At 41.4% G+C, this 16,857-nt stretch overlaps 1 protein-coding gene across 9 annotated transcripts in view; it reads left to right on the top strand.

Moving 5' to 3' along the window:
- The first annotated feature begins 2,351 nt into the window (after nt 1–2,351).
- The window catches only part of ST6GALNAC3 (ST6 N-acetylgalactosaminide alpha-2,6-sialyltransferase 3), a 566,662-nt gene continuing 552,156 nt past the window's right edge, over nt 2,352–16,857 (top strand). For 5 of the 9 annotated variants that reach the window (XR_004228425.1, XM_023209236.3, XM_031933825.1 and 2 more), the window contains exon 1: nt 2,352–2,526. Coding sequence is in view for 6 of the 9 variants with exons in the window: in XM_023209236.3 (XP_023065004.1) it covers nt 2,509–2,526 (18 nt within the window). In the remaining 3 variants the exon portion in view is untranslated. The remainder of the gene's footprint in view (nt 2,527–16,857) is intronic. The other 4 variants (XM_031933826.1, XM_031933831.1, XM_031933834.1 and 1 more) reach the window with 1 other exon arrangement.

Raw genomic sequence — 16,857 nt, 5'->3', positions numbered from 1 at the left:
AAAACAAAAAAAATTCTGGCCACACACTCCTACCCTCCCAGCCCCAACAAATCTGGCTATAACTGCATTCCCTGGTAGGTTCAAAACCTGTTTTTATTTTCATCTAAAAGCTTTTTTTCTTTTCCAGACATCAAGAGTGGTCCATCTAAAACAGTGATTGTTAAGATTGTTTTGTAAACCTTCCAGTCCAGATTTATTCTAGAACTTGAGTTTGTTTTAGATTGTTATAAAGATTTCTAGTTGTATTTAGACATAACTTTTGGATGCTAACAAAACATAACACCTTGGGAAGCATGGACATGGGTGGGTAGAAATTTAATGGAGAAAGCCATACCCAAGTGGATTGAGGGAGTGAGTAAAGGCCCCATCATGGCATACCCAAGACATAACATGTTAAATGTTTGCTTTGTTGGTGTTCATCCTCCTGAGACACCCAAGGTTGATGGCAATCATCCTACTCAGCTTCTCCCACAAATCTATCTTTAGTGGAAGATTTTCTTCTTTACATAAAGAGCTATCATTTAAAAAGTGCTCATAGTGCTAGAAATTGAGCTGAGTGCATTTGCAAACATTATTATCTCATTTAATTCTCTTGAGGATAGATACTATTAGATAAGGTAAGGATTAAAGAGAGGTTAAGAAACTTGATCAAGGATACCCTGCAGGGAAGTGTTTAGCGGGGCTGTTCACTAGGGCCTGCTGTTTCGCTTTCCGGATGTGCAAACTTCCTGGAGAGAACGATGTGGTCTGCCCACCCTTGCCCCTTTGCCCTGCTGTTCTGCCAGGCCCAGATTCTCCTTCCTGAGAACTTTGCTTCCAATTTGGCTAAGGCCTTTTCCATGTTATAGTATCATGTATCTTTTATTCTTATCTTTCTCACTTAACTGTGAGCCCAAGTTGATGTTAGATATCCTGAAAGTCATTCTCCTATCCCTGAAAGGTCCTCAATATTTTTCCTCCACTTACTGGAAGGGGAATAAAGTTTATTCCTCCGTTTAGTAGTAGCTCAATAAAAAAAGTTTGTGGAGGTAATCAAGGGATGAGTGAATGAATGAAATACTGAGTTTTCCTGGCCCATGAAGGACCACGAGCTACAGCAGCAAAGTATATCTTTCCAAACTAGGAGTTCTTACTGAAAACACACTGGATCTGTAAGGCAGAGGAGGGAGCCACAGGAGTAAGAAGTCGAAGACAGGGTGTGGTACCCCAGGGAGACTGAAGCCAGGAGCTTCCCATGGGACAGGCAGTTCATCCACAGGCTCAGCTTCTGCAACCTCCTTCCTGTGGTTACTCCTGCTCTCTAAGCATTTTGCAAGTTCTCATCAAAGAAAATACCAAATTCCTTGAAAGCCTGGTTTCTGCCTCCTGGTTTGTGAGCCAATCTCATGACACCACCAGCCCACAGTGCTTTTCCTGATTCCATGGAGGCAAACTAGACGGGGCTTCTAGCAAGTGAAACTTCTTTTGGGTAAATATTTGGGGGCTGCTTTAAAATTTTTTCTGATAGACCAACTGGTAAAAATCTGTGTGTGTACACGGAATGCTTTCTCCCTTCTGCAATGCGCTTACTCTATTTGTAGAAATAACTGCTTCTCTTAGCCAGCTCTTGCTTGAAGCAGGGAAGAGCAAAGTCCTGTCATGTACACACACACACTTTATAAACATATATTGTACAATCAACATGTACCTAATACAATATACACGTGTGCATCCTGTATCTGTAGACTGTATATTATGCACATAGGATTTCATAAACAAAGTTGTAGCAGGAAAAGGCAATAATCCATATATCGTACACACATATATGTATATATAAAATACACCACACACACACACACACAAAATACCATACACAGTGTAAGGTTCATGACGGCTTTCATTCGTTGATATTTGTGCTACCTTATTAGTGCAAATTATTAATTTTAGATAAGCCCATCACAGAGTGAAGGCTCAATCCTTGAACAGCCCAGGGAGAACTTCGTTGCTACTTTTGAAACACCCTTTGATGTGCCCAAAGTCTGTAGAAGGGCGATGCCAAACGCACAGAAGTTTGACAAAGTGTGAAACGTCTGTAAAAAGGAGTTCTCTGATGTGTGAGAGAAGACGGAACCGAGAAGAAAAGGCCGTTCTCTGGCCCCCGCGGGACCCAGGTCCCTGCCTGCTGCGGAGCGCACTCGGTGCACGCCGAGCCGCGAAACGTTCACAGAAGAAAACAAGAGAAAGAAGTAGCAGGCACCGAGGGGCCGCCGGCGCCGGCGCCCGGGACGGCACGTGACCCGGGGGCGGGGCCGCGCGGGCCGCGGGCCAGTGGATGGGGACGGGGGCGGGGCCGCGGCTCGGGGGGCGGGGTCTGTGGCGGCGCAGCTTGCCCCGCGGTCCCCTTATTTGGATCTGCGGGAATGTGGGCTGGAGCGGTCCTGCCGCGGTACCAGCCTCCATCCTGCCCCCGGGACTGCCCCTGACCCAGGCGCACCCGCTGCTCGGTGGCAGGAGGGCCGGCGGAGCGCCATGGCCTGCATCCTGAAGGTAACGACTCGGATCTGTGGCTCGGACGCGTGGTTGGCCAGCCCCTTGCTGCTCAGAGGCACGGAGTCAGCCGCGGTCCCACCGCATCCTCATCTCAGTTGTCTTTTCCTGGCATTGATTTTCTTTTTGTTCCTTTGGCAAATGCATATGGAGGGAGATTCTGAAACATGCAGCTGGCACAGCTTCTTTTCCCACCATTCCTGCCTGCTCGCGCCTGCATTGAAGGAGCTGCAGACTGTTGGCTCCAGGGAAGAGCAGGGCTGTGTGCCGAATAATGGGGATGGTAGGGAGAGGAGGGGTGTTCCCGCGGGTCCCGCGGCTCTGTGGAGCCTGAGGCCTTTCAGGGGCCACGGGGAGGGGTGGAGCGGCTAGGCGTGAGTTGCTGCTGGTGGTGAGGGGCATAGCGCTTTTAATGGAGGGAAGAGCGGAGGTGGTCTCTACTGTGCATTTGATCATGTGAAGACAGAAACTTCTGAGTTTACAGGTAGTCCCTTAGGAATGAGTTTTCTGTGAGATCTGCTAGCTCTGTGTGCCCTTAGCTCTACTTTGGAAAAGTTCACACAAGGATGTATATGTTAGTAGAGAACCTCTCCCTCTCCTTATGCTCATAAATTTGAATAGACAAAATGATTTTCTACTCTGTCAAAGTGCGCTCAGCCACCCCTTCTTTGTTGAGTTTTCTTTCTCCAAGACCGGATTCTTAGCCTCAACTGAGCATCTTTCTGGGTTCACAGACTTGTGGCCTCAGGTGGGAGGACTTGGTGTGAGGAACTCACTTAAAAAGAACTTTCCATCCCACTGGCAGAGGCTTCCCCAACCCTAGTTTTTTTTTTTTTTTTTTTCACTACTTTTCTACAAGAACATAACCTGGCTGCATGAATCAAAAACATGCACAGTATGAAAGTTTCCTGGGCCTTGACTGGAGAATGCAAAGACCTATTTGTCCAAGCATGGGGGAACTGTGTGATGAAGGAAAATACCAGGAAAAAATTCGTTTCGTTGTTGTTGTGTTATTGTGAAGTAGCATTTATTCCTCTATAAGATAATATGAAGTCATCTACTGCTATTCTGGTTACCTGAATCATCTTCTAACGTGCCTAGTGTTAATGATGAAAATAAGAGACTAACCTCGTAGAACTTGTTTCCCCTTCTTTGCATAAAGGAGATCAGAAGTTTCCTGTGATCTTTCTGAACTTCCTCTTTTTGTTTCAGAACATTTTCCAGGACATAACAAATGGTAGCAAAATCATGAGGAAATAATACATCAGTATGACAATATGCGATATTTAACCTGGAGGCTCTTAGCACAAGGACTGAAATATGAATATGAGTCATCTTTACTATTCATTGTGTTATTTGCTGAAAGGGACATTGAGGAGCATGATATTTATTGTTGGCCATCTTTTTCCCTTTTGGTTTCTCCCCTGCCTTATCCTATACGTGTGGTAAACATCTTTAATGCACATCCCAACTACACATAAATCTGGTCCAATCTGTCTCTTCTAGCACTTCACACTGCTCTCAGACATTTGGGACATTTCTGTTCACCTTATCTTCCCTCCACTGAAACTGATCTGGGTTTTAGACTCAGAAAGATATGCCTGGATGCTGGCTCTGCCCACTGCTACCTCTGTGATGTTGAACAAGTTACTTAAATGTCTCTGGGCCTTAGTTTCTTCAATATAAGATCAAAGTAGTGGCACCTGCTTCACAAGGCACCTGCTGTGGGGATGAAATAAGATAGGGTGTGAAAAATACTTTGTGTCACAGGGATTTAATATGTACCATTTTTTCCTGTAACATATAATAATAAGTGCAGTTTGGTTGATCCTTACTATATCCTCAGTCTGTTTCTTATAACTGTTATTTTTTATAAAATACAAAATATCTTTTATTCTTTAATCTTTACATAAAACCCTAAAAGATAAGTATCATTGTTTTAAACCCCATTTTACGGAGAAGAAAGCTGAAGCTCCCTAGTTTAAGAGATTTGCCCAAGGCCACACAGGTTTAATGACAGAGAGATCCTGGATTTAGACCCAGATATGTCAACCTTCCGTATACTTTACTGCTGTTCCAATACTTTCCCAGGTGATGACTTTTTTTTTTCTTTTTTTTGAGACGGAGTCTCCCTCTATCGCCCAGGCTGGAATGCAGTGGCGCGATCTCCGCTCTCTGCAAGCTCCGCCTCCCGGGTTCTCCCAGGTGATGACTTTTAAGATGTCCTAATACCATTCAGTTCCTAACATCTTTGAGCAATCACTTTCTCTAGTCATGGTCTAGACAGTCTGGGCTGGGTCTTTTTTCTTTGTTGTCTTTGAAAAGCTACAAATGAACAGTGCAGAATACAGGTTTCAGTCCAGAGACCTGAGTTCTGTGCAAGCTTGGCCTCTTGCATATGATTTTAGACAGCCACTGCAACTTGGAGCCTCAGTTTTCCCATGTTGAAGTGTTCATAGACTTATAACCACTGCGTTACAGAGTTGTTATGAGGATAAAACTATGGACTTTTTTTTTTTTTTTTGAATGAAACATTTTCTGCCATTTGCTGGCCCTGGACTTAGTGTTGGCATCTGTAGAAAAGGAAAGATTTTCCTCTGCCCTCTTAGTTTCTGTGCCTAGTCCTGATAGCTAAACTGACAAAAGGCATACTAACAGAGGAAAAGCATACACATTTTATTTGATGTTAATGTTTTTATGTGTACCATAGAGGGCTTCCTATATAAGAAATAGAGACCCAAAGAAGGGGAGAGGCCTGAGAGTTTATAAAGCATTTTAATAAAGAAGGATAAATTGTGGAGATGTGACAAGACAAAGGAAAAAGGGAATTTGGACTGGGGCCGTCAATTGTGAGAAAGTGGGAAATGTATGGGGAAAACTAACGGAAAATAGGTGGGTGTTTTTAGTAGAGATTTATCTTGGTGTTTACTCTCCATCTTTGATCATAAGAATGTTCTCCTATTCCTGGCACAGGGAAGGGACATTTCTCATGGGAAATTTTATGCCTTGCTTTTAGGTAGAAATGGGGAGGTCAGAAAGCCCTTCCTGTATCTGCTTTTTCTCAATTGCCTTTAGCTCAAAATAATCAATATGCCAAAGTGATATATTTTGGGGTGGCCTGTTCTGATTCCTTTTACATCACAAGATGCATAAACCATTGACCCCATTCGCAAATGGCTTACGGTTTAGTAAGGGTGATAGAAAAGTAAATGAGTGCTTAGGTTACAATGTGAAGAGTAAAAACTACATAGGTCCATGGAGGGCATAATAGAAGCCTGGAAGGAGAGAGCAATTGCCCCTGTCACTGGGTAGTTCAGACAGGCTTCCCACTGATGATATTGGAGTTGTGTTTTGAAGACTAAATAGGATTTACTATGATGGAGCTTGTGTTTTAGAAAGATAACTTTTGAGGCAGTGCCAGCTTTCTTCTGTGGGCTAAGACTAATCTTCTCAACAGAATTTTGCAGTGGATTTTACTATCCATTTTTACAAATGAGAAAACTGAGATAGAGAGATATTGATTAAAGTATCATTATTGCCTACACAATAGTGACCCTCACTCAGAAGAGACCCCCATGCTGTGGCAGCTAAGTTTGGTCTTTTAGGGGATATGGAACTATCCCCTCAAGGTGCTGTGCATGCCGAGGGCCCATTCTGCCAATACATAGGGCTAGTTCTCAAACAGAATGGGGATCACCTCATAGTCATTTAATTTTGGAATACAGACTTCACATTGCCTGGACTTTAAAGCCAGAAATATGTGAGTTTTAATTATGGCTCCACTCCTTGTTAATTATAGAGCCATAGCAAGTTTCTTGATTTCACTACCTCAGTTTCCAAAATGGGAATGATCATGCATTCCTCAATGGGTTATTCTAAAGTTTAAATGAGATAATCTGTATATTAGTTATATTGCAGGGGGAAAAAGAAATTCTGAATCTTAGCAGGTTCATTTCTTGCCATGCTCCTGGTTAGGCGGATCTGCTGTGTAGCTCTACCATTGAATAAAGAATCAACTCAAGGACCAGTCTCTTTATTATTATTATTATTTTGAAACAGAGTCTCACTCTGTTGCCCAGGCTGCAGTGCAGTGGCATGATCTTGGTTCGCTGCAACCTCTGCCTCCTGGATTCAAGCAATTCTCGTGCCTCAGCCTCCCAAGTAGCTGGGACTACAGGTATGTGCCCCCATGCCCGGCTAATTTTTTTGTATTTTTAGTAGAGACAGGGTTTTGCCATGTTGGCTAGGCTGGTCTTGAACTCCTGGCCTCAAGTGATCTGTCTGACTTAGCCTCCCAAAGTGCTGGGATTACAGGCATGAGCCACCGTGCCCGGTCTAGGACCAGTCTCTTTTCATAGTAGCTCTGGTGTCTTCTTGGGCCCCAGAGCCCTTGTCAGATTCTCTGTTTTCAGCAGCTCCAGCAGACAGATTATAGGGAAGATCTTGTGGGGGTGTTTAAAAAGTCTCTCAAATTTGATAGACAGGAAAACTCTTAGATTCAATTTGTATTTATTTATTTGATCATTAGTGAAGTTAAGCTTTTAAATTTGTGTTAGTCATTTGTCTTTCTTCTTTTATAAATTATAGATACTTTAACATTTTATGCAATAAATCCTGTCCATATTTTCTTTTATGATTTCTACCTTTGGTCAGCAGGTACATTTTTAGCACAGTGTCTTGTACACTTTTATTTTTTAAAAATATAGGTGAATTGTATTAATTTTTATATCAGAAGTGGACATTGAGTGGACATGTGGACACAAGAGCCTTGTGAATCATTTCTCCCTTCGAGAAGATTATGGTTTGACTAGGTTTTACTAGGTTGATGAGGCTTATGAACATGAAGCAGTTAGCTGATACGATAGATGCATGACTAAGCCACAACTACCTTCTCTTCAGTGACCTGTCCTCATATATTTATCTTGATTGAGAGGTAATTAGATGAATGATGATACCAAGTTACGAACTTGGCGTCTTCTCATTTCCTCTTCCTCCCCCTGCCCCAGATCTAATCCTTCTCTACAGTGCATCAATTCTGTCTCAGGAAAACCTCTCAGCTCTGCCCCTTCCTCTCCATCCTTACTCCCTCTGCCTTGTTCAACTCCTACTTTAGAGTCACATCTGTGGTCAAGCCGTCGCCTGCCTCAGCAGGCTTCCTCCATGCTCCTGTGGTCTAAGTTCTTGTCCCTGTAGTATCAGGTATTACCATGTACTGGCAGTAAACTGCTTTCATGCCCAACTCTTTTTTAACTATCAACTGTTAGGGAGCCGCAGCCTTTCTACTGAGCCTTTTTACTGAGCATTTGTAAATGAATTCTGTTCTTACCCTAAGTGAGATTATAGACTCAGTGAGAAGGCAAATAATTAAACTAGGAATTAAAACTATGCAAATTACTTTGAAAGTTATACCTCATGGCATGGGAGTATATGGGTGGGGTGGGGATGGTTACTTACCTGAATGTGGAAGACAGAAAAGGCTTTGTTGTATTCAACTTGGTGTTCCTAAGAACTAACCTGGCTCTCAGTAGGTGCTCCTTAAGTGTTTGCTGAATGTATGAGTGGTGTTATTAATGTTTGTTGATGTCAGTTATAGACACAGGTCCAGCCTGTTTTCTGAAAACAGCTGAGCTCTTCAAGGATGTGGCATGGATTTTTTAACTCTAATGTATAGCAAGCGGATTAGAGCTTGTCAGTTAGTTTGCTCCTTAAATTTTTTCTTAGTATGTTTCTTGTAGGTAGATCTGTTATCATTCCTCATATAAAATCTGGGGCCAATTTAAAATTTGGGGTTGGGGGGGGGGGGGAGATGGGAGAACTGGACTAGAAGGAGGGAGAAAGGGAAGTGTAGGCGTGGTTTAACTTTTGTCATGATCATTTTGGTTCCCCAGATTAACAGAAACAGATAAACCAAAAAATACCAGAAAACAAAACAGAACAAAAAAACCCATCAAAACCCAAACACCCACAACCAAACGATTGTGTGGTTCTCAAACCATGAGGTCTCAAAGCATTTGAAAACAGTGTGGCTTCACTGAGACTGGAAAGCCACAGGGACTTCACAGGTACACAGATGATAAATCTGAAACCGTAGAATAACCCTGGCAAGTAGACAAGTCACTTCATTTAATAAATCTGCTATGACATTTCTTACTGCTGCCCAGGAAATGCTGAATTCTCAGCAGCTGCCTGGCCTAATTTCCAGTCTTACAGTGACTGAGCAGATGCTTTTGCTACGTATATCAGCACACTGTGGGGAATGAGTGGCTTGGGTAAAAGTAGTGTTCTTTGGATGGATTGATAACAACAGCAACAATAGGTGCCATTTATTGAACACCCAGAGTGCTCAGGCTGGGTTCTGTGTTAAGTAAACTTTTATTACAAATGAAGATACTGAAGTTAAGAAAACCTAAGTAAATTGTCCCATGTCCTGTGGTAAGTGATGGAGGTGGGGTTCACCCTGGCTTTGTGTGGTTATTAAGCAGGGGTGTTCAAACTTTTGGCTTCCTTGGGTCACATTGGAAGAAGAATTGTCTTGGGCCACACATAGAATACGCTAACACGAATGACAGCTGGTGAGCTAAAAAAATTTTTAAAAAAGCAAATCACAAAAAAACTCATAATGTTTTAAGAACGTTCACAAATTTGTTTTGGGCCGCATTCAAAGCTGTCCTGGGCTGCGGATTGGACAAGCTATAGAGCTTGTCTTTTACCTTCAGTGCCAATTAAGTAAATATTTATAGGGATTCTGAATTTATTTCACCATCTTCTACCCCAGGCAATATCCAGTCTAGACAACTTCCTAATCTGGTGGCCTGATGGGGACCACTTTTAGCTGTGTTGTTTTTATTTGTTCCTCTGAGTTTCCTTTGTGACAGAGGAACTAGAGGAACTAGAGGGGCTGCAAAGACTGAGGAGATAAGAAGGTTTTAATTCTGTTTAACTCTGTATAGATCTTTAACCCTGGGCAAGTTATGTGAACGTTTATGTCCTTTTTGTGGGTGGGAGTGAGGGAGAGTTGGACTCACCCTAAGCGCAAGCTTCAGGGCCCTTCCAAGGTTCTGGGAAGAGACACTAGCATTTTGGTATTTATAATTTTATATTCATTTTATCAAGGAATCCCACAAATTATATACATTTCAGGCTCCCCAACTAGATCTGTCCCTGGGGTGGTGTTGGAGACCAAAAGAGATAATGCTTGTGAATGTACTTTGCAAAGCAGAGTGCACTGCACAGGTATGAAGTGGAAACGGCAAAAAATATTATTAGTATTATTAGTACTGGTAATAGCTGGAATCGAGGAAACCTTTGTTGAAGGACTAGTGGGAGAAAGAAGGGGTTTAGGTCTGAGGAAAACAGAGGAAGCCTATTAAGCTTTCTAGTAAACGACTGAGCAAAGTTATGAAAGCTTCTCTCCAGGAGAAAAATTTCTGTTTGTGAGAATTTAACACACATTTATGCCTGAGGGCTAGGAGTTGAATGAGGTTCTTTTCTGTTTCCTTTCTTTAGGGAACAGTGGAGGAAGGCATTTTTCTAATTGGAGGGAGTAGATTTACAAGTGCTACCTGGATCCCATTACCAAAAGCTGCAGTTAGCTCCTGGTTATTAAAAGGCTCATTATTCAGTTTATGGATTATCCAGACCCGTTTGCCTCCAGCCATTCTGAGGTACACTTTTTATGCCTTTTACTGCCAATTAGCGACTTCACCTGAGCAGGGAAAGAAAACGGGTGCTAAACCCCAAATTGGTTCGTTTCTCTCCTTGTTAGCAGCTCTGTAAAGGTTTGTCAGCAGGAGAGTGGGCCTAGGAAAAGGTTCAAATGAGGTGAAGGGATTATCTGCGCTTTGTCTATTGCTGTCTCTCTCAACTCAAAAATTGAGACCAGGCTCTGGTTCTGATTGTAAACTGATTTAAAGTCACTAAGTCAGAGACCTTGGCCTGGGATACTAAGAGAGTTTAATAAACAGCAGCCCTAGGGTAGGGTGACATTCTTTGAGAAGCCCCTTACCCCACACTCCATATCTGCAGGCCTCTCTTTCATTTCCTGTGTGATGTGGAGGGGTGGGGGCCAACAACATCTGGTACTTGAGAGAGTGAGGGAGAAGTTAACTCCTAAACAGATTTGTCGGAGGCCAAAGAAAGAGGATACTTGGGTCATTTTCATGGGTTTTTTTTTTTTTTTTTTTTTAAAGGTGTGTGTCTCTGTGCACACATAGTAAATATAAATATACATCCACATTCATTCAATCTTATCTTAATATTTACTCAGATCTGAAAACTATCACACGTAAAATCCTTTTCTGGAAGGGACTTCTCTCTGATTTCAAAGGCTATTTGGTTTGTTAGTGAGTTTATTAGCTGTGCATTTACTAGACACAAAATAAAAACTTCTCTGGTCAGCTATGAAAACTGTTTGCATCTTGCTCTGAGAAGATCATGATCACAAATTGGAAGTAACATGTGTATGTTCTGGGTTGGAAATGAGTCCTGATCTGGGATTAAAACCTGGTTGCAATAGTCATCTCAGATTTTGAGAACTAGAATGAGCAAACGACTGTTGTGAATTGATCCCCCTCCTTGGGACTAGTGGGCCATATGCACTTGCAGCGAGCAGGGCTGTGATTCCTGGTGCTGCTTGCTGCGTGACTGGCTGCAACAATGGACTGGACTCAAAAGAAAGAGAAGTGAAAGTCTCTCTTTGTGAAGCATTTGCCTTATCAGAGAAAGTGGTACCCAAGAAAAGACGCTGGAGCTGCTCTCTGGGGCGTGGGCAGTAGGAAGACTGTGGGGTGCAGAGGTCAGAGCTAGACCGACCCTAAGTCCCATTCTGGCTTTGTGATTAATATGAATAAAACAATAATACCCTTATTTCATGGTCTGTAGCAGTGCTGTCCAACAGAAATATAATGTAGGCTATTTATGCAATTATACATTTCCTAATAGCCATTTTTTAAAAAGCAAAAAAGAAACATGTAGAATTTAATAATGTGTTTTATTTAACTTGATATATCCAAAATACTTTCATTTCAAAATGTACTCAATATAAAAATTAATGAGATATTTATAGCTGTTGTTTACAAACAATTCTTAAAACTCAGTGTACGTTTTACACTTATAGCATCTCTCAGTTTGAATTCTAAATTTTTCATCAGAAATACTTGATTTGTATTTTGATTTTACTAATTTAAAGTAAAAAAGTAAGTTCACTCGTCTAAGTTGAAATGTGCTTACACCTTTTCCAATAGCTGAATGGAACATTATTTTTTAAAGGTAAATAAATTAAAATGAAATGACATTTAAAAAATGTGGTTTGTTGGTTATGCCAGCCATGTTTCAATGCTCAAAAGCCACATGTGCCTAGTGGCTCCTGTATTGGACAGCAGGCTCCTTCAGGTATTCATCTTCACCATCAGAAGAGACCCCTAGACTCAGAGACAATGAGAGTAGTGTAAGGGGCTGCAGAAAGGATTGGCCCCGCGGGTCAGGTTCAGATGGGGAGGACACACCTGTTGGATGGACTCCTAGCAGCCAAAGGCTGGCGACTGATGAGCAAGTAATGAGCGCCTGACTCAGGGACACATGTGATGAGCCTTTGATGAGCCCTTGAAATTTTATCTGAAAATGTAGTCCCCGGTTTCACCATATCCTGAGCCTAATTTCCCCCCAGATGTTGTGCAGCTGTGAATTTTCCCAAGGGAGTGCTGCTTTGTGGGATGTGTGAGTTGGCTCTTTGGTCTCAGTGTGGTAGTGTGAACTCCTGGAGGCTTTGAGGGCAGAGACAGACTTGATGCACTTTTATTTGAGTTGTTTCATTGCTCCAGGAGGGTATTACACATATGGGAGCAATTTAAATGTCCAGAACAAACCACATGTCTTCTTTTAAGTCAAGAGAGCAAGGTGATTTCAGTCTCTTTGTTCGGTTTGCTTATTTTTTACTGCTTATTTCTGTGTGTATAAATTCAGGGACACGCTAATAGACATATGGCCAATGGTGCTTAGAGAAAATCTGTTTGTAAACCTGAATCTCTGTTTTGCCCACACATTTCCATTGTATTCCTGCCCTGCTCCAACTCGTTGTCCTAGATCATCCAGTGTTAGCATTTTTTTCATGAGATGAACATTTCGTTATAATAATGACAGTAGCTGTCATTTGCTGAGGGCTTTCTCCATGTCAGGCAGCCTACTAGGTAGTTTACAGATATTTATTGTCTCACAACAACCTTCAGCATGAGCAGGATTGGTTTCATCTGACACATGACAAAACTCTGGCTTGCCACTTTACCAGTATGAGGGTGCTAGACTAGGGTCAGCGAACTACTTTCTCTAGAACAAGCCTGGCTTGCTGCCTATTTATATGCAGCTCCTGAGTAAGAATGGCTTTTGTGTTTTTAAATGGTTGAAAAAAAATCAAAAGAAGAATAAGAGTTGACAGGTGAAAATGATATGAAATTCAAATTTTTTTGTCCATAAATAAAGTTTTATTGAAACACAGCCATGCTTATTCACCATATCTGCTTTCATGGCACAAAGGCAGAGTTGAGAAGTTGAGATGGGTACCGTATGGCCTATAAAGCCCAAAATATCTACTATCCATCTCTTTACAGATAAAGTTTGCCAAACCTTGTGCTAGGCTGTTGAGTTCTTTCAGTGGACTTTAAGAACCACCGTGAAGAGCAGTGTGGTTCTTTCATGTCTGGCCAGCACCAGGCCTCATGCCTCACACTCTGAACGCTGGGGGTAGTTACTGAGCATAGAGCTAAACACAGTCTGTGGAAGAGGAGGCTGAAGCTTACCGAGGCAAGTGACTACCCAAAGTCTCATAGTGGGGCTGGAATTCAGACCCAAAGTCTGAGCTCCTAACAGTTATGTTGACCTCAGTGCTGCAAAACTTGAACTACATCAGGACCACTGGAAGGGGCGGTTATACTAGAGTTTGCTAGGCCTGATCACCAGTTTCTGATTCTTCCAGTCTGGGGTGTGACTCAAGAATTTGTATCTCTAACAAACCATCAGGTGATACTAGCACTGCACATCTGGGAACCACACTTTGATTAACCCTACCATATGACATCCAGCTCAATGAACAGTTGTCGAGTTATGGAAATTGCAGAGCATGGATTCAAACGCATACATTCCCCAAAATAAATTGACTAGAAATTTAAATCAATTTAGAAATTTAAGTGCAGTGTATTCCAGTCAACTTTCTTGGCATTGTAATAATTTGATTTCTGCCTTCATTGTTTTCATTAAACTCAAGATTTCTGATGCTATGAGGCTCAGGCCACCATACACATTGAAAAACTTTTTGCCTTTGCACAAGCTAGGGGCTGGGTCTGAAATTAACCCCTCGCTGATGGCATCACTTGTGTGTTTCTGGAAAAATCAGCTTATGATTATTTCTAAACCAAGGAATTTTGTTCCTGCTGATTGCATATCAAATCCTTTCTCACACTTTGGACCCCCCACTTCTTTGCTGGCTAACAGGGAGAATTAGGGGTGCAGGAAATAGCTTTCACAGTTAGATTATGCTGGCTTTGGTTACAAAATTAATGCATTAGTGCTGGAGTTCACTATCTTAATTACTGGGTTAGTCTCATATTTAAAAAGTCATTATTTAAAGATTAGGAATGGGAAGATCGAAAACTGGCGAAAGATTATAGTTTTTTTTATGTTGATGATTCATAGCCTTGTTTTAGACTTTTATAAGTAATAAAAAGCACTGGATACTGCTGATTTAGTCTCTTTCTATAGGCTCATATTTGTGTAAAGAAGGAAATTGCTCTGTAAGTTTTCCCTTTTGCTTTCTCCTGGCTCTCTGTTTCTGTGCCTTTATCTATAGTGCAGCCTGTTTTTCTGATGTTCCTTCGTCATCTACAGCTTTCCTGCCCCTTCCCAATACAGGTGTTGTAGGGATCGTTAGCTAGGATGTCTAAGGAACCATACTATCAGCCCAAAAGAAGGGAAGCTTGGTGAACTCTTAAAACCAAGTAGATGAAACCCTCTTGCAGAGTCCCAGGATATAAGCCATTCCATTAGGAATCCTTCTCTGGGAAATATGAATCATTGCTGTGCCTGATATAAAATCACTGGCATGGCATTCATGACAGTTCACCGTGTCATCCCTCACACCTTTGCCATGGCCTGGAGCCTGACTTCACTACTACTTGTGTTTGTTCTTTTATTGCTGACCTTGTCAGCCAGGTCATTCTTTCTCTCTTCCTATTTCTAAGAGAAAATTCATTCCCCAGAAACAGCAAGTACCTGAACCATTGCCACTTTATGTGTGCTGCCTTATTTATTTTTCCTCCCATTCTTTTGGCTGGGAGTAAGAGAACCTTTCTCTCCTACCTAGTTTATGTGGGCTCATTATCTGTTCGTCAGCTGGTTTGATGTTTATTTAATTTTGCCATGCTGCTTAACCTCAGCAGCCTGGTTTTATGGCTTGATTTGAGCCAAGATTTCTGCACGTGACTTCTAACTTGTTGGTAAATTAAGGTTTGTTTTTCTTTTACGCATCTATGACCCATGATTAAAACCTTATTTGAAGAAAGGACATCCAACCCATATACCACTCTAGATTTCTGTGTTAGAACTATTGAAATCCACTATACATTATTTCAGATTTATGTAGGTTAAAGGGATCTGGGTTTGACCTTTTCCCCACTTATCTTCAGCAAATAGAGACATGTGAAGGGGAAGTTTATTTATCAAGCACTTATAGAGAATCTAAGTACTGTGAGTAAGAGGAGGGGTAGAGAGAATGGAGATAAAAGATTCACTGAAGATCTAATTTTTTTCTAGGGAAATTTAGGATGTGTATGAATAGTGATAATAATTGCAACAATAGCTTACATTTACTGAGTGCTTACCTGTACTGTGTTGGGGTTTTATATTTGTGGATTATCTCATTTTATCCTCACAGGCTTATGAGGTACATCCACCTAGGTGAGGAAATGAAGGCTTGGAGAGGCTGATTCACCTCTCAAAGGTCATACTACTAGTAAAAGAGGGGTTCTGCTTTGAATCCAAGAGTTTGGCTGAAGTCAAATACATTTCCTAGAACATATTACTAAGATCATACACAGATAAACTTATTTGTAACTTGCCCATGATAATAATAACTTTAATGATATAGTAACATCAGCAAAGATTTTCTGGACACTTACTATATCATAGGCACTGTATTTAATCCATAAACATGATTTCTTTTAATGTTTAACAATCCTATTAGAAACCTATTTTATCTGAGGAAACTGAGGCTCAGAGAGAACTTAAGTTCTTTGTCCGAGGTCATGTGGCCAGTGAGTGGAACACCTGTGGGGTCGTATTATTTGTATAATTGTTATTGTTATTAGCTAACAGTTACTATGTGCACTAAGGACTAGGCATTGTTCTCAGCACTTTACATTTATTAATTCATTTAATCCTCATTTTACAGGTGAGGAAACTGAGGCACAGAGTGGTTAAGGTTACAGAACTATTCTGTGACAGTGGTAAGATTTGAACCCAGGCAATTTGACCCTGGAGTCTGTAACAGACACACCTATGACCACAGACTTTGTTTCTTTTGCCACTTTGGTCGTCTATCTCCTAGAGCAAAGAATCACTAGCACTATTACAAACCATTCCAGTAACAAATTAACCTACTTAAAAGGAGCTTGTGGAAATGAAACTATAACTTGAATTTTGACTTGAAATAAACTGAATTTTAAAAATCCTTTGAGGCTTTTTAAAAAATGTATTTGAAGAAGTTCCAATCAGATCAACTTAGGAAGGTCCTCTTAGGTCAAATCAGACACAGAGGAATGAATTTCCTTGTGGAGCTGGTGTTGAGCATAAGTCCATCGTGCTGCCTGGGTGGGGAATGCCAGGCAGGTTTCCTTCTTTGCTCTCCCTGTTCTCCCCTCAATCACTCATCTTTCTAGATAAGGCCACAGAACAGCCAGAGTGATCTTTTAAAAAGTAAATAAGGTCATGGCAGCCTATTTATTTGTTGACCTGTCAGTCAAAAAACTAAAAGAATCACAACAAAAACTAAAGAGATCACAACTGTTTTGTTTGTCGCTCTGTATCTATCATCTAGCACAATGCAGTCAACAAAAGGATGATGAAATGAATTAATTTTAGGCAAAAAATTAGCACGTGGAAAGATATGGTGGCATGAAGGAACAGGACATTTTGGCAAACAGTGAAAAGTTGTGGGTGGCTGGCACTGAGCTGGTTTTGGGAGCTGGAAGAGATAATACAGTTGGGTCAGATCATAAGGATCATGTCGACTCTGTCAAGGAATGTGGATTTTATCCTTTAGAAATGGGGAAACACTAAAGGATTTTT

The sequence above is a fragment of the Piliocolobus tephrosceles genome, chromosome 1 (genome assembly GCF_002776525.5).
Source record: "Piliocolobus tephrosceles isolate RC106 chromosome 1, ASM277652v3, whole genome shotgun sequence".
Classification (NCBI taxonomy): Eukaryota; Metazoa; Chordata; class Mammalia; order Primates; family Cercopithecidae; genus Piliocolobus; species Piliocolobus tephrosceles.
Note: the sequence above shows the minus strand (reverse complement) of the source record. Positions and strands in the feature narration are given on the sequence as shown.